At 35.5% G+C, this 16904-nt stretch overlaps 3 protein-coding genes across 7 annotated transcripts; all 3 read right to left on the reverse strand.

Annotated features, from left to right (window-relative positions):
* Positions 1-826: 826 nt before the first annotated feature.
* LOC107646181 (arachin Ahy-3-like) lies at positions 827-7267 on the reverse strand. Of its 4 annotated transcripts, XR_015885863.1 has the most exons (8): positions 6966-7267; positions 6415-6644; positions 5871-6335; positions 5370-5785; positions 2560-2636; positions 2210-2477; positions 1775-2082; positions 827-1664 (listed from the first exon to the last, which is right to left on the reverse strand). XR_015885863.1 is itself a non-coding variant. In XM_088490042.1 (5 exons), the coding sequence occupies exons 1-4, from the start codon at positions 7252-7254 to the stop codon at positions 5387-5389; spliced, it is 1383 nt and encodes a 460-aa protein (XP_088346168.1). In that variant the 5' UTR covers positions 7255-7267; the 3' UTR covers positions 3359-4241; positions 5370-5386. The 4 variants fall into 4 exon arrangements, 3 of the variants coding, with proteins under 3 accessions (XP_088346168.1, XP_020959918.1, XP_016205869.1); XM_088490042.1 differs by lacking the exons at positions 827-1664; positions 1775-2082; positions 2210-2477; positions 2560-2636 and adding an exon at positions 3359-4241; XM_021104259.2 differs by lacking the exons at positions 827-1664; positions 1775-2082; positions 2210-2477; positions 2560-2636 and adding an exon at positions 4553-4774.
* Positions 7268-8127: 860 nt separating this feature from the next.
* Positions 8128-11939, reverse strand: LOC107646180 (arachin Ahy-3). 2 transcript variants are annotated; one of them, XM_088490041.1, is made up of 5 exons: positions 11624-11936; positions 10889-10970; positions 10684-10855; positions 9690-10175; positions 8128-8790 (listed from the first exon to the last, which is right to left on the reverse strand). In XM_088490041.1, the coding sequence occupies exons 1-5, from the start codon at positions 11910-11912 to the stop codon at positions 8398-8400; spliced, it is 1422 nt and encodes a 473-aa protein (XP_088346167.1). In that variant the 5' UTR covers positions 11913-11936; the 3' UTR covers positions 8128-8397. The 2 variants fall into 2 exon arrangements, with proteins under 2 accessions (XP_088346167.1, XP_016205867.1); XM_016350381.3 differs by having other exon boundaries at positions 10684-10970; positions 11624-11939.
* Positions 11940-14485: 2546 nt separating this feature from the next.
* LOC107646182 (ENTH/VHS/GAT family protein) lies at positions 14486-16546 on the reverse strand. Its single transcript, XM_016350384.3, has 3 exons — positions 15841-16546; positions 15369-15647; positions 14486-15132 (listed from the first exon to the last, which is right to left on the reverse strand). The coding sequence occupies exons 1-3, from the start codon at positions 16336-16338 to the stop codon at positions 14701-14703; spliced, it is 1209 nt and encodes a 402-aa protein (XP_016205870.1). The 5' UTR covers positions 16339-16546; the 3' UTR covers positions 14486-14700.
* Positions 16547-16904: the final 358 nt, after the last annotated feature.

A 16904-nucleotide genomic window follows, 5' to 3' on the forward strand; every position in this document is an offset into this window, starting at 1 on the left:
CAGTAGAACAAGCCACTTGAAAATCCCTCAAGTGTCTAATAGGATCTTGGCCTGGCAATCCATGATACTTAGGCAACAAATTAATCAAGCTATTCTTCAATTCAAAATTAGCATCTAAATTCGAATACTATGCTTGTAGTGGTTGAAGAACAAGATCCGGTGCTTCTTGCTCATGTAAGGTGATCCTTTGAGGTTCCGCCATATGATTATCACCTGCAATACTTAGAGGTATGTCAATAGTTCCAACGAAAGAGTAAGAAATTTTTTCATTGAATGAGAATTCTAAATCGTTCTCAGATTTAACTAGTGTCTCGGAAGGTTCCTCAAAAGAGGCCGATGTATTAGCCGTATAATTCAACCGACGTCTAGCTTACCGAATGTATAGTAAAGTTCTTTCAAGTTCAGAATCAAATTCATCTAAACTAGGATCCAGTTGTGACCGAGTCATTCAACTTGAAAACCTTAAGCTCATGCATTATGAAGACTTAAAATAAAATCAAAATAGAGCAAGTAAACTATGTACATTATCTACATATTCACATAACCAACACTAAGACACACATTGCAATCATTTCCCGTCAACAGCGCCAAAAACTTGACAGAGGGTGATCGTCGGTCTAGAATTTATCAATCCAATTAGACCCAATGACTCAAGATCACTCGATCTCTTTTACCTAGGCCAAGAGTATAGAAAACTACTCCATAACTAGTGAAAATATGTTGTCAAACACTTGGTGTATAATGGTTAAAGACATAGCTATATTACAAAATTAACTAGAAATTAAGGCTACCAACTAATAATTATCAATAATGTCAACTCAAGTAAAACCATAAAACATGAAAAATATCAATGCATTAATGAGAATTCAAGATTAACAAGGTTCACAAAATGAGAAATAAGAGAAAACTAAGGAGAAGATAAGATCACAACACTAACAAAGGAATTAAGCAAAATTAGAGCTAAAGAAACTAAAATTAAGACAATAAAACTAGAAGTAACAAGCTCGAATTCAGAAATTCAAATAAAAGATGATCAAAAGAAACTAAAACTTAGAAAGAAGTGAGATTTTCTCTCTCTAGAAAACAAAGAATAAAACTAGGCCGAAAACTATCTAATTCCCTATTATGATTGTTGTGTGTTGTCTCTTGGTTGACCCCCTATCATTTTCCCTTCAATTGGCATCAAACTGGGCTTGGAATGGGGTCCAAACCCCTCTGAAGTTGTGACTCACATGTTCTCATTAATGAGGCACGTTTTCATCAGCTTGCATACGCGGCAAGGATGCTCGCGTACGCAAGGGCGCACGAACTCAAGGTCGCATACGCAGCCAAGGTGAAGGAATCGATAGGTCTATGGAAGGGCACGTGCAACCATAAATGTCACAACCATAAATGTCAGGTCTATGGAAAGGCACATGCAACTAATTACAAGAGAAATCAACAGTCGCGTTATAAATATCTCATAAGCACACAGGAATAAAACCTAAAAAAAGCAAATGAATTCTATGTGCTACAGGAAACCTTTAGCATCGCTTCAATGAATACCTCTGATTAAACAGTTGATGCCATAGTGCTAAGCTCCGTCGCAGTCCATGTAGAAAGCCAGACTCCGATTCTTGACAATTCTCAAGTTTACCATGGTTTAATTTCTGGAAGTACAATACCTGGAGCAATCACAGACACAATTTAAGTGTTGGGATGCAAGGGTAAGTCAGATTAAAAATAGCATTTTGAATTAAAAAGGTTACTGGCAAAGCAAACATGCAACTCTCACAGGACTTGTTGTTTTTAAGTTGATACTTCTTGATCGTCTGTTCTAACCAGTTAAAAATATACAAAAGCCAACGGTATCTCCCCAGATCAGAAACATCAAGTATTGTATCGATGTGCCACGGTCGGACCCAAGAACATTTTCAGCACGAGCAGGATGAAATACCTTCTGAACTCCATCCTGTTGTCTGCAGTATCCATAGCACAGTGGTCGACAAAATGCCTAAGTTGCAATGATTTTCAACCGGTGAAATCTTCTTTGTAGTGCAACATGAGCAGCATTCCCGCAGTCGATCGATGGGAAGTCGTCCACTACAACATGTAGGTTTATTAGTTAGTGTAAGATGAGCGGTGGAATAGGTACAACAAAGAAAAAACCATGGAGACCGAAACCATTTTAGCCGATTAAATGTTGTTTAACACGGAAAGTTATACTCACCACCGGGCGGGATTCCGAAAACACGCTAAAATAGCTCGGGTTTAATGCAGATGTTTCCATGATCTACAAGCAGCGTGCTTGTTTCAGTGTTGTAGGCTTTAGCCAACGAATCCATTATATCTTGTTTCACAGGACGCCTCAGGACTAGATTTAGGAAACCAAAACTCATTGCTTCTATCTCCTCTAGCTTTGCTTGGGTTTGGTTTGTTTTCAAATCTTTGAACATATCCGCAATGTAGCATGGTGAACACCTTGTCTCCAATAATTTCTGTCAACATACGACACGACTATTAGAAGCAAATAAACTGACAAACTAAAAGAAGAACACAAATTTGTGAATGATGTAATACCGGCTTTTCCATGTCTTCAACGTGGTTTTCGACAATAGACCAAAAATTAATTCCAAGTACGAACTTGTCTTTTATTCCTGAAACTCAACTAAGTCAGAGGTACAAGAATAGAAAGAAATAAAGTCATTATACATCAACCTGTCAACCTCTATTATTGAAATGGAGAATAAAGAACATTGAAGTAAACCAAGTAAACATTTTTTAATAAGATGATTATGACTTATCAAATCAACGACAATATGGACATGGACATCATGCAACAAAGCAGCTTCGAATCTCATTTTTCAAGTTAGCATTTATTAGATGAAAGTAAAATATGTTTGTATTAAATTGCATATTTAATTGATCATATGTTCCAAGCAATTTAACCCCTATGGAATCACCCTAAAGTTTTGGGAAAGAAAGTTTGAAAGCTGCTTGTAGAACAATAGGCTGATGGATCCCTACATATATAAAAAGGTTTAGCTCAACCCTATATATAATTTATTCAATCCAAACTTAATGAATATTACAACACATACAAATCATTTGTGAGTCTTTTTACACAGTATCAATTTCACGTTCTATGATGTTCGAAATGTCTGTCTCTAAAAAAAGGATTTTACTATGCACTTAAAGTATCATCACACAACACATGGTCAAAAAAAGATTGATTTAGTATTGATCAAACTTTACATCAAGCACCTTCCCAAGAACTTCAATGTCATAGTTAGAGAGGGAACCTCTATCAACACAGCAATATTGGAGTGGAGAACAAATTCATCACAAAGAGAAAAAATAAAAAAAAAATCAGAATAACTTCGATATTCAAAGAAAAAACAACTAAACAATAACAAATTCCAACATCCAATTACTTGTTTTAGCTTAAAAAAAATTCAAAGAATAAATTGATTTTTCACATACAGTCATTTGAAAGCAACATCCATTAACCATATTCACATCAAAAAACAACTGACGTAACAAAACAAAAACCAATTAGTGAAAATCATACATATTAGGTGAACCAAGGAATGGCCAATAAAAATTAATTTTTACTCGGCAGTACAAATCACCGCAACACATCACTCTGAAGACACATCTGAAGTAAAATTCAATTGCTGCGATTACAACTAAAACTTTTCCTTTGCCTTTTAATTCAGCAGTACAAAACATCACTCCAAATTTATAGTGATAACTACTAGATATTTTCAAAACCCAATTATACGTTGACTACATTCAAAATCATTTTCAACTCGGACATATAAACACATACGAATTAATTCTCCATTTTATTAAGAGAATCCACAAATTAAAAGAACCATCTTGCATGTGTCAAATCCTATGACGTGCTCACAAAACAAACCCGCGCAACAAACTATGTTTATAAAAATCGTGAATTACCATTAACCTCTTATCGCAGCGCTGGCACCGGAGGAAAGACACGCTGCGCGACGCATCTCGTCTCGGACACGAGGCTGGGAGAGGTGCTGGCAAGGGCTGTACAGGATTGGCAGCAATTGCGCTTGATAGTTCCTCGGAGACGTAGGGAGACTTCAGTCGCGGCGTGTGTTGAGGTGGAGTAATGGGAGGCGCCATCGAGTGGGACGTCGAACGGGTGGATGTGCCTTCAAAAGAGGGCTGATGGCGACATGCAATAGAAGCGGCAGCACTGGGGTGGTTGCGAGGAGCAACTCACGAGGGTCCTGACCGGCGTTCCGACGGCATTGATTACGGTTGACAGCGGGTTGTCAAGAGTATATATTTTTTTGCAAGTAGAAAAAAAGACCGCCTCAATAGAGCTGCTAATAATTATTTACGCATTTATTAAACGAAAAATCGTATTGAAAAAATTGTGGACTTGTGATCGAATAAATGTCAAGAATACGGGTGCTAATCGACACATGAGCTCATAATATGTACTAAAACTAAAGGCAACTACTCTTATGAAGATGCCAAAAACATCTTCTCATGATGATCTTTGTTTTAAAAGTGTAACTTATTTGTTTAGCAACACTTTGAATAAAGATAACACTTTTACTTCAAATAAAAATCCAGCCCTACAATCTATCATCTGGTCAAAATGAAATATCTTATATGATGACAATCATAAAATCTTCATTGGAATAGCCACCCTAACTAAATATGTATCATTCTTGCTTGGGTATCATTTGGCCGTCAAAGACTATTCGAAAGAACGGTTGCGCGGTATTGAAAGGGAGGAGTTGGAGGGATGTAACTGCACGGTAAAAGTGTGGATAATTTAGGTTTACAATAATAAATAAGAGACATTGGGAATGTAGTTTTTTTTGGATGAAATAGACTTTAGGATCGAGCCTAATGAAAATTGGGCAAAAGTTGGCAACACCCTATTGGTAACATAGTGGAATTGCTCACCAAATTAGTGCGTCAAAACTTACCTCTTTTTTGTCCTTATTCGAACTCTTCCTATAGAAAGGTTAAAACTCCAGGCAGAAAGAAATGTGCATTGTTGCTCGTTGCACATTCCATCTAAATGGTACATTTTAAACAAAACGGCACCAAACCTTTTTCCTTTTTATTTTAGGGTTAGAGTTATGCTAAATGAATACTAAAATTAACCATCAAAATCAGTCATAAATATAAAATACATACTGTAATATAAATACATATTGAAAATAAATTAAATCACACATATATTTATACGTAAATACATTGATAATTAATTTTAATGATTAATTTTGATATACAAATAGCATTTCTCTTTATTTTAAAAGGAATGCCATTTTGTATTCTTATTCCTTATTAATTATTAGGAAACTAAATTACTCAATTGTGGCAAGAAGTGTACGCACCTACACAGTTGCTATTTCTAAGCCACATCAGTCTTGATCATCATGTGAGAGTCTTGAGGCGGAACCAAGAACTTGAAGGGGTTATTGTTCTTGAGTTGCCTTGCTTGCTCCCTTGGGAGGCCATATGAATTCGCAACCACCTCCTCCGGCAAGTTCCATACGATGGAGTTTTCACCGGCGAGGTTGGCCATGCTGGGCCTTGAGTTTGTCTTGAATGCCACGTATTCGAAATTCTCGCTCTGCGACCTCACAGCTACTGCGAAGTTCTGCGGCAGCACCAGCACGTGACCCTCTTGAAGCTCCTCGTCGAACACTCTGTTGCCATTGCAGTCCACTACTTGTACGTGTGCCCGTCCGTTCAATCCATATATGATGCTGTTTGCGTTGAGATTGTAGTGAGGAACAATCATTGCATTCTGCATTAAAAAATCCAAAATTAAAGGTGTAAATAAATTAAAATGAAGAATATTTGTGATATGTGATGAATTATCGAACACGTACTCTGTAAAGCTTTCCATATTCAGCACTGAGTCCAAGCCAGTTGAGGATTGGGAGTCTGAGATCGTTCACATTTCTAAGGATACCAGCTTGAGGATTGTAGCTGAATTCGGTTGTCAATCCTTGAAGGTTCTTCTTAACAGTTGCAGTGCAAATAGTCTCCTGAATCCCATTGCCCATTCCTCTTCCATCAAATTCCTCTCTTTCAGGGCTTAAGATTCTGAGGGCTCCCCTGACTGTCACAATGGGTCCCTGTTCCTCGCGTTCGTTCTCCCCCCTTAGATTTTGCACTATCTCCCTGTCAACTTGGAAGGCATGTGAGAGGAACTCCGGAGTGAAGCCGCTGAAGATGTTTCCACCTTCGCCTTCGTGGTGGTCACGTGGGCTAAATTCCTGGCTACGGGGACCACCGTGTTGATGTTGGTACTGTAGGAATTCTTGCTCTTGTTTCCCAGCCAAATTGAATTTCTGTCACGTATTATTGTTAGTTTAATAGATAGATCATGACTAGTACATAATTTTGCAAGCACAACATATATATAAATACCCTGGGGAAGTAGTCAAGTTGGTTGTGGAAGCTGTCGGTGTGCATAAAACAAAGGGTAACAAGATCGGTGTCTTGGTCATTGTACATCCAGAAAGCAACACCATGGGGCACCGCGATGAGATCACCCTCTTTGAAGCGCTGCACCTTTTGGTGCCTTTGGGATCCCCGATGATTTGGCTCTTCAAATGTCGCAGGACAACCGGGGAATATCAACCCAAAGTACCCGCTTCCTGATACATATATAACAATGCAAGCACAAAGGCAACATTATTATTTAAATGAAAAGAGAACAACTAGGGAACCAAAAGCATATCAGCCAAAAATCAGTCAAAATGTGTTTGGACTCCATGAAAAAACAGGTTTTGGTTTGTGCTCTGTTATTCCAGGAGCAGTTTTCAAACATATTATTCAAAAAGTGATTCTAATTAAACGGTTTTGTTTACTTTTTGGCTTATCACCTTTTGGTTCCATATACTTTTCCAAATGAAAAACCTTTACTATTTACTAAAATAGAGAAAGAAAGAAAAAAAAGGCATAGATAGAGTAGTGACCTTGCTGGATGAAGATCTGCTGGGGAGCATTGGAGTAGTAAGGGCGGCGAAGGGCATTGCGGCGGAGAGTGCAGCGAGAGAGGGTGGCTCCGGCACACCGGAATTCCTGACTCTTGGGGTTCCAAGTCTCAATGAAACCGCCTTCCGAGTCAATGCGGTTGTCAGGTCTCAGAGCATTGAGGCGTTGGAACTGGCACACATTCTCCTCCGCCTGCTGCCTGAAAGCAGAGCTGCTAACTCGCAGAAGCAGCAAGCAAAAGCAAAGAGAGAGAGCCAGAAGCTTAGCCATGGTGGTTGTTAGTTGTGGAGAGGAGAGCATGACGAATGAGTAATTTATAGGTGAGAGAGGAAGGACACGTAAGGGACACTCTTGACCTCGCATGGCTATGGAAGCCTTTCTGTGTTACACCTCATCAACAAAAATTTATTTTTAGTAGGCTTTTATACTGGATATATTTGATAATCTATTATAATATTAGATGAAATTGATTACTGTAGTGTTGATTTCTTAATATTACTCGTTTGATAAAAATTAACTCCTAAAAAATATTCTTATAAGATAAATTAATTCCTTTTAAAATAATAAAAAGACAAATCCGTTTCATAAAATAAATTTTAGAGGATTTCTAAATCGATAAAAATTTATTATTAAAGTGTTCAATTTAAAATCTTTTAGAGACCAATAATTATGTGTTTATTCTTCTAGTTATATGTTGTGGCTAAACTTGGATTCTAGCTGTGTATAATATTAACAGGCTTTGTAATTTAGTTGATTAATAATTCATCAACTTAGTATAGCTAACTTACACCACAAGTCAATTAAGTTAGCCGAGAGTTGGTTAGAGAAAGTTGTTAGATGTCATGAAGTGAGCGATAGTTAGTTGCAGTTTGTTATTTAAGCAGGTGATTGAGATAAATTACGAGGGTAGTATGTAAATTAAAGTTCAACCACACTATTCACTAGTAAGATTTCACCACTCTGTTATTTAATAAAAAAAATTCTCAACTCTTCTCTTCTCTTCTTTTCAATCTATTTCTCCAATTCCTATTCACAAATTGCCCAGAATATGATTTTCCACATATATATAGGATGTCTTCTATATATATACACAATTATCTGTAAAAGAAATTCAACACTGAAATTTGGAAAGAGAATCTTAAATTACTGCACCAAAACTTCTCTATTATTCAAGCACTTGCTGCACAAGGTTAACTCGGGATTAAAAAAGGTGCACTACTCATTTTATGTTACATCTCAATTTCACATGTTAAACAAAAAGGCCATCCAAGCCCCTTTGTGTATATATATTCTCTCATATCTTATTCATTACTACAAAACTACGTTATTTATTCAGTTGTGGCAAAAAGTGGGTGGACATATAACACACACATACATACATACATGCATGTGATGCATGCATGAAGAGCAACCCTAAGCCACAGTCCTGATCATCTGAGAGTCTTGAGGTGGAACCAAGAACGTGAAGGGGTTATTGTTCTTGAGTTGCCTTGCTTGCTCATATTGTAGGCCATATGAATTTGCAACCACATCTTCCGGCAAGTTCCACATGTAGGAATTTTTGCCAGCAAGGTTGGATATGCTGGCCCTTGAGTTTGTCTTGAATGCCACGTACAAGAAGTGCTCGCTCTGTGACTTTGCAGCCACGGCGAAGTTTTGTGGCACCACCAGCGATTGACCCTCTTGAAGCTCCTCGTCGAACACTCTATTGCCATTGCAGTCCACCACTTGGACATGAGCTCCTCCGTGCAATGCATATATCATGCTGTTTGCGTTCATGTTGTAGTGAGGAACAAACATTGCATCCTGCGTTCACCACACATAAATAAAATATTAAAATTAATTATTTCCAATTTTACACCATTTTAATCTTAAGAATGTTTATATAATTAAAAATGCATATGATAAACAAATATTTGTATGATTAATAATCAAAATGGTCTTAAAAAAAATACATGTGCAAAATATAACAATAAATTGAATCAATTGGTAGTTGTTAAATGATGACTGTGTTACAAAAGGATTCATCTCACTCACGATTATATAATTCATAACTCAGCTCAATTTAAAACATTTTCGACAACAAAAATGTTTGTTGTACACTAAAATTAATCATTGTGTATTTATGTATAAATATTAAAAGTGTTATTTATATACTAAAATCAGCTACTAAAATCAGCCATTAATGTATTATTTGTGTATAGATATATGTGTAGTTTAATTTATTTTCAATATGTATTTATATTTTAACATATATTTTATACTATTGGTAACTGATTTTAGTATCCACTTAATATAATTCTATAAATATATATAATTTAATTTATTTTTATTTTGTATTTGAATGTGTATTCTAGCATAATGATTTATTTTAATTGTTGATTTTAGTATACAACTAGCATAATTATTTTAAGGATCAAATTAACTTTGTTTTTTGTAAACTATATATTAAATAAATATTTGTAGTTTTTCTATACTCTAATCTTCAAAAATGAAAATAGATCTCTTCTTATATCTTTCAATCATAATAGATATATATATATCAAAATTAATTATTTTATATTAAAAATGAATTAAACTGTGTATATATTTTTACATAAATATATAATAATTAATTTTAACATATAGATAATATTTTTGTCTCTGTCTTAGAAGGACAGAAGTAAAATGCAGAACTTAGAAGAAAGAGAGTACATACTACGTACCCGATGAATGGATCCATACTCGGCACTGAGTCCGAGTCGATTGAGGATTGGGAGGTCAAGTTCGTTTACAGTTCTGACGCTACCAGCTTGAGGGTTGTAGATATCAGCAGATGTGGATTTGCCAATGTTCATCTTAACAGTTGCAGTGCAAATGGTTTCTTCAATGCCGTTGTTGAAGTCTTTGTCGCCTCTTCCAGGTTGTTGGTAGCTCTGCCTCCACTCTGGTGGAACTAAGATGCTAAGTCCTCCCTTTACTGTGACAATGGCTCCTTGCTCCTCGCGTTCGTTTTCTCCTCTTAGGTTCCTCACTATGTCCTCGTTCACTTGGAAGCCATGTGAGAGGAATTCTGTTGAGAAGCCGCTAAAGACGTTGCCGCCTTCGTTTTCTTGTTCTTGTTCTTGTTCTTCTCCTTTTGGGCTTTGACGACCACTTCGTTGCTGGTATCTTAGGAATTCTTGCTCTTGCTTTCCAGCTAAATTGAACCTCTGTTATGTATTGTTAGTTGTTGTGAATTAGTATATCTATTTATAAAGTAACGTGCATGAATGTTATCATGGTATGATTTATCACAGAAAAAGAGTGATAACAGGATTCACAACATTTGCAGAACATGATTAAAGCAAACTTGAACGCTGTATACTTGTGGTCATAATAAGTTTAAAAGCTTTTTATATACCATTGATGTAGAACATATTAAAAGAATGTGATACCACTTGTTTATCAAATAAAAATTCAATAATTAGAATTGTGACTAGCACTGCTATAATCATAGGTCTAGTTTGGAGTTCAATTCGGTATTTTTGGTGATAATATAGCATATATACATGAATATATATATATATATATGAAGATTTCTTGTGCTATATACACATTAAGTTATATGAAGTTTTCTTCGTGTGAAATAATAGTACGCATTATGTCATGCAGTTTAATTAAACATGTTAAATCAATTTTCAACTAATATCTTGACATGTCACTTATCTGAATACATACCCTGGGGAACTGGTCAAGTTGGTTGTGGAGGCTGTTGGTGTGTAAAACAGAAATGGCAACAACATCAGTGTCTTGGTCGTTGTAGATCCAGAAAGCAACACCGTGGGGAACAGCGATGAGATCACCCTCTCTGAAGCCGTGAACCTTTTGGTGAGTGTCCAGTGGCCTTTGGCTTTGGTCCTGCCCTTGAAAATGTCTTGATGGTCTTTGGAATTGTTCAGATCCCTGAATTGGCTCTTCAAATGTGCCAGGACAACCAGGGAATATCAACCCAAAATAACCACTCCCTGTTTATCATAATACACCAACACAAAATTTACACATACACTACACTAGATATGCATTGAATAATACTAGAAAAAAAAAACCTAAAACTATTTTATTCATAATGTAACATTTGTTATACATCTAATATTACTTATTTACTTTAACAATAATTAAGAAGTGCAGAATAAAAAAATTTTGAACTATTTTAGCTGATTTTTATTATCTTCTAAATATTTTTTTTATATATTATCCTAATCCAACAAATCATTTATTAAAATGCATATTTTTTAAATTCTACATGAAAAAGTATAGAAACCAACTAGAATATAAGCCAACTTAATCAATCTTTTTTTATTTTTAATTTTAAAATTCAAAAATTTAAGATAGTAAAAAATTATTATTATTATTATTATTATTATTATTATTATTATTATTATTATTATTATTATTTTGTAATAAATCTATTTTTTTAACTAATTGGTTCTAATTGACTAGGCGACTAGTTGGTTCTCTAAACTTTTTATAATCTAAGATGTGAAATTTAAACTCTAGACTTTAATATAGATTAGACTAAAAAGTTATTTGCATAAGCATAATTTTAAAGTGAACCTATAACTTTCTTTTGTTATTACTTTTAAGAAAATAGTTTAAATTTAAATGACAGAGTAAGGACCTTGGTAGATGAAGATCTCCTGGGGAGCATTGGAGTAGAAAGGCCTTCGAAGGGCGTTGCGGCGGAGGACGAAGCGAGAGAGGGCGACGCCGGCGCACTGGAACTCCTGGTTGTTTGGGTTCCAAGTCTCAATGTAACCGCCTTCAGACTCAATGCAGTTGTCGGGTCTCTGGGCATTGAGGCGCTGGAACTGGCACTCATTCTCCTCCCCCTGCTGCCTGAAGGTGACGCTGCTAGCTCCCAGAACTAGAAAGCAAAAGCAAACAGAAAGCGCAAGAAGCTTAGCCATGGCTGCTATGATTGTTATTGTTGTGGTTGTGAAGAGGAGAATGAGAAGCGAGGTGATTTATAGGGGCAGGAGGAGGGTGAAGGAAGGGACACGTAGGAGAAGGTGGGTGTGGTACCCTGAGCATTTGGGACACTCTTCAGCATGCATGGCTATGGTAGCCTTCCTGTCTTACACCTCATGAAGCACGATTATTGGGGCATGGAGGTAAGGTTTTGGTCTCTGCATGCAGGCAGTAATCATTGATCTTTAATTGCAATATAATGGAGGAAACAGCCAGGGACCACACAATGGTATTCCACTGTTTTTCTTCCTAGCTACCTTCTTCCTTTCGTTTTGCTTCTATATCACAACCGAGAAATGCCACAGGGCGAATAGAATTTAATTATTGTTTATTAACTGTGAGTTTACTTAGCACGTGTATGTGGTGTGTGTGGTTGTATACCTATAATGGATTATGGGCTATTTCAAAGACAATCAAACAATATTTTGAGAGTGAAATAGAAGTGACTATAAAGAAAGAAGAGCGTAAGAGGTGATTGATTGGTTTTTTTGTTTTCATCTAAAATACGTGAATGAAGAAGAATAACAAAATATTCACGGGGTCAAGAATCAGGTGTTGCAGTTGTTATTAATCGATTACTTATAAGTTATAAAGAATGGCTTGGAGTTAATTCTAATAATTGTTAGATACAATTTCGAAGATGACTATAAATTCAATTGCTTTAATCTTGACTTTTTAAGTTTCTTTTGTGCTTGTTCTTTTGAATTGGTTGTTTTATACTTTTTATTTTATTTTTATCGTGTTGAACTTCTTTATTTCAAAAAAAATATGTTAATAAATTATTAAATTATTAAAAATAATGATAAAAATAATAAATTTGACTAATACTTACTATTTCTTGAACAAATGTGCAATTTGTATATATCCAGTACAAATTGATTTATTTATTTTCAAATACTGTTGCATATCTCGGATACTGAGTCATCAAATTAATTTTTTGTGCTTCAGTATTTCATATGTGAACACATATTTAAATTAGTAAACACTCTATAAATCATATATTTTGATAAATATTAAATTTATGTAATTTAAATATGAAAAAAAATTCATTACCTTTTGGGACAAAGCAATAAAGTATTTTGTTTTCAATTGAAAATATTTCCAAATAATTTAACGTGGAAAATCTGAAAATGCTGAAAACGTAAAAACATTGTTTTCATTTTCATTAGTCTTCCTTAAAACATTTTTAGAGAAAATATTTTCAATAATAGACAACCAAACATACTTTTAAACTTCTTTTCCATTTTTCCAAAAGTGAAAAAAAAATTAAAAATGGACAAATCAATCACACTCTACTTTTCATTGAAAACGTTTTCTATTATACAGCACGACTACATGGTTCTATGTATTTTCAGTTTTAAATTTTTAATTGTAAATGAAAATAGTTAAACCAATCCGTAGCTTCTGGCCTTCTGCGCAATTCATTGATTCCTTGATAATGTTTGTTCCGTGCGTATGCTGAGGTATGACGACTTCCTCTGCTGTTGACCAAGCCTAGATAGAAGAGTTATATGACGGCTGGGCTTGAAACACTGCGGCGGAAGCATTTACAAAAAGTATTCCCATACTCAAATAAGAATATGAAGTAAGAAAAGTGGTAATAATAAATCAGAACGAGTTATGTGACCTGTCTTACTCCAAAGTTATATAGTTTCGAAATTTTTCGTCTTTGCCAAAGTTATCCATAAAGATAGCGTTTGACTCGTTAGTTGTGATTCCAAGCTTTATCTGTTTTGTGCTGAGATATTCGTTTATTATGGTTGTCGAAGTATACGTTACGTATCACTGTTCATTTGCGTTTTTTCATTAAGCTTTCCGGTTAAATCTTTCATAGAACTTGGAAGTTTTTATGTGGTAGAACCATTTAAGGCCCCTTAAACTTGAATTTTCAAGTCAGAGTCATTTTCTTCACGACAAATATGACAAGAGCACAAAAATTAGTGGACAGTGGGTTTTAACTTATCCCTTTCCTCTCCTTCCTCTCACAGGCTATTCTCTTCTTTTTATAAGAAAAATGTATAGATCCAAAATAGATCCATCCAATTTGGATAGACTGTTTAATTAATCTTTTTTTAAAAAAATAATTTAAATAATAAATAGTTATATTAAAAATAATTTATAAATAAATTATTTTATATTTAAATTTTTAATTTTAAAAATATTTATTTTATAAAAATATAATAAAAAATAATAATATTATGAAAAAAATTATTTTTTTAATTTTTCTATAAATTCCTAAATAACCTTTTAAAAAGCTACAATTTAATTTTAAAAATTACACCAGACATTAATTTAATTTTAAAAATTATACCAAACATTACTACTATATTTTACAAGTCAAAAACTCAAAAAAATTACTTTTTAAAACTTCTCAATCGGTCCTAAAAAATTCATGTATTATTACTATTATTAAATTTCATTTGCCTGCTTGCTTACATGCATACTGATAAAAAAAAATCTCCACGTCAAGGGAAGACCATCAAAATGAGGGCATGTGTAACTTAACATCTAAGAGAAAGAGACGAAGGATATCAACATCATGAGAAACTAGCATGATCTTACAAGGATTAAATATCATAATCTCTTGGTGATATTCCTACTAGATACATATAGGAAGTCAAGAAACCACCAAGTTAATAGCCTTGGTGATTACATAGGTTATGACTTATGAACATAGATAAAACATGATGTTAGAAGAAACATGCCACCTTTTACTTTACTCACTCTCTATTGCTCGAGGCTAGATACGGCGTTGCCCTTCTCATCTGCCTCATCTAGTATTGTGGTTTCAACGTGATGACCATCCCCATTGGCTGCATTGGCTTCAACACCGTTGGACTTTTTGGGAAGCTTTCTTTCAAGTTCCTGAGCAGCTTCGAACTCTTCGGACTCATCCTCTTCAAATCTTTTAGGAAGTTCAATAGGATTTTGAACAGCTTCCGCATCATGCTTTGCAGTGTCAGCATTTGGAGGCTCTTGTGCCACAGGCCGTTGAGCAGCCTCCAACTCCTCGTACTTGGAAACTATCTGCTGCAGCTCATCATTAAGATACAAAGCCTCAAAAAGTGTCTCTTCATCATCTGTGGTGCTTTCCGCAATTTCCTTCATGATAGAGAGTGAGTGCTTGCACTTGTCCAGCAAACTGAGAGTTAAATCTTCCTGCGAAGGAACGATAAAATTGTAAATTCTATCAAGAAAATGTTATCCCACAAACTGGATTACATGGGGGGAAACACATCATTTTCTATCTACAACCTATCTCCATTTGATCCATGCCCTTGCATTTAAAAGCAAGTAACTGATTCGGAATTTCGATCTTCACAAATATAGAACATACAAAATCACCATGAAATGTGAACAAAACACCAATTTATTATACTAGATAAGAATTAGACCTTCAAGGTTTTGGGCTCTGCCTCAGAATTTATTATGCTAGATAGCAATTCAAGACTGTTTCGTGCAACTACAAGAAGCTCTTTCTTCTCTTCAGCTGACATGTGTTGGAGACCGGAAGAAAAAGCTAAGTCATCCATAGAAACTAGTCCAGCTTCGGGAACAGGGTAGCTTGAAGGAGGGTCTAATCCCTGTTGTTGAAGATAAGACCCTAAATTGTGAGGAACACCGGGCGAACTTCCTCCTCCTACATCAACTGGTTCAGCCCTTTCTTGCAAACTCTGCCATCAACCACAGAAAAATCAGAACTCAGTTAAACCCTAAAAAAAGAATGTAAAGCGCTCCAAAATTAAGCACTTCATCTTCCCATGACAAATTCAATTCTGTCATTCAATCACATTTAACGATGCAAAACATTATAAATCCCTAAAAATCAAGAACAGAGATCGCTGAATCTGAAAAAGATGGACTAACCGTGTAAGTTTGACGAAAGACAGGGAGATAAGCGAGATCCTGAGACTGGCCCCAAGCCCTAATGAGGTGAAACGCCCTGCGACGAACATTGGGATCAGCTTGAGGGTTATCAAGGAGCTTGGCGAGCATTTCATCGAGAAGCTTCTCGGATGCGATCTCGGAGAAGACTTTGTCGCAGTTCATGGCGGAGGCTTCGAGAAGGTCAAGGGTGAGTGAGTGAACGAGTGGGTTCTTGTGAGAGAGTCTCCTCTTGATGGCCCTAACAACCTCAGAGCCGTTGAGTTGGTCGGAGTTGATCATGGCACAGATCCTGAGGTTAGTGCCCCAATTAGGGTCCGATAGGGTTTCAGAGGTGGCGTCTTCGACCATCTTGGATTCGGGTGTGGGTGCCTGGAGCATCTCCTTCACCTCCTTCATCTTGACGCTCATCATTCGCCCCATTTGGGCCCCACTCGTCATCAGCTTCTCGCCCAGTTGAGAAAGATTCAACTTGTCCATGGAGAATGCTACTACTTAGTTCTGCCTGGGAACTCAAAAGGCCAAACTTGGAACTGAAAAATCAAAATGCTCTCCAACTTCGTTTTGCTTTGGGCAACCTTTGTCCACGTTCTTTTATTTGGGCAGCATGATTAGGCGTACGTGTCCAATCCAACGTTTTCTTTGGCAGCATGCTTAGCGTAGTGTCATTGGCCAATCGTGCTGATTCAGCAGCCTTTGTTACAAGGACCAAATTTTAATTTGAGCCAAATTTTAATTTGATGTTTCTTATTGAATAAATTATTATTTTTTATTCATAAAAATTGAAAATATTACAGAGCTATTCATAGAAAAAAGAAATATCATTTATGTTTATAAAATATGATTTTTATACAATAAAATTATTTAAACATTAAAAAATTATATAAAAATTCTAAATTATCCTTATTATTATCGTTTTTAACTTTTCATTGAACTCAAAACAGATTAGTACCACCTAATGTCCTTGTAATAAATCAATTGTCAAACTTAAACAGGCCATGTGGAGAATTGAATAAATTGAGCAATCCTTACCTAAGTCAAACTCT

Source organism: Arachis ipaensis, chromosome B6 (assembly GCF_059453495.1).
Source record: "Arachis ipaensis isolate K30076 ecotype BB chromosome B6, ASM5945349v1, whole genome shotgun sequence".
Lineage (NCBI taxonomy): Eukaryota > Viridiplantae > Streptophyta > Magnoliopsida > Fabales > Fabaceae > Arachis > Arachis ipaensis.

Bases quoted from the DNA above. Each gene is read 5' to 3' on its own strand.
- LOC107646180 (XM_016350381.3), bottom strand. From the start codon at position 11,912: ATGGCTAAGCTTCTTGCGCTTTCTGTTTGCTTTTGCTTTCTAGTTCTG. The intron at 10,971-11,623 runs GTCCTTACTCTG...TATGATAAACAG, and splicing joins GGAGATCTTCATCTACCAAG to GGAGTGGTTATTTTGGGTTG. The intron at 8,791-9,689 runs GTACGTAGTATG...TGGTGAACGCAG, and splicing joins AGTATGGATCCATTCATCGG to GATGCAATGTTTGTTCCTCA.
- LOC107646181 (XM_088490042.1), bottom strand. From the start codon at position 7,254: ATGGCTAAGCTTCTGGCTCTCTCTCTTTGCTTTTGCTTGCTGCTTCTG. The intron at 6,645-6,965 runs GTCACTACTCTA...TATATGTATCAG, and splicing joins GCAGATCTTCATCCAGCAAG to GAAGCGGGTACTTTGGGTTG. The intron at 6,336-6,414 runs GTATTTATATAT...AATACGTGACAG, and splicing joins AACTTGACTACTTCCCCAGG to AAATTCAATTTGGCTGGGAA.
- LOC107646182 (XM_016350384.3), bottom strand. From the start codon at position 16,338: ATGGACAAGTTGAATCTTTCTCAACTGGGCGAGAAGCTGATGACGAGT. The intron at 15,648-15,840 runs GTTAGTCCATCT...GGTTGATGGCAG, and splicing joins TCTTTCGTCAAACTTACACG to AGTTTGCAAGAAAGGGCTGA. The intron at 15,133-15,368 runs GTCTAATTCTTA...GTTCCTTCGCAG, and splicing joins CAGAGCCCAAAACCTTGAAG to GAAGATTTAACTCTCAGTTT.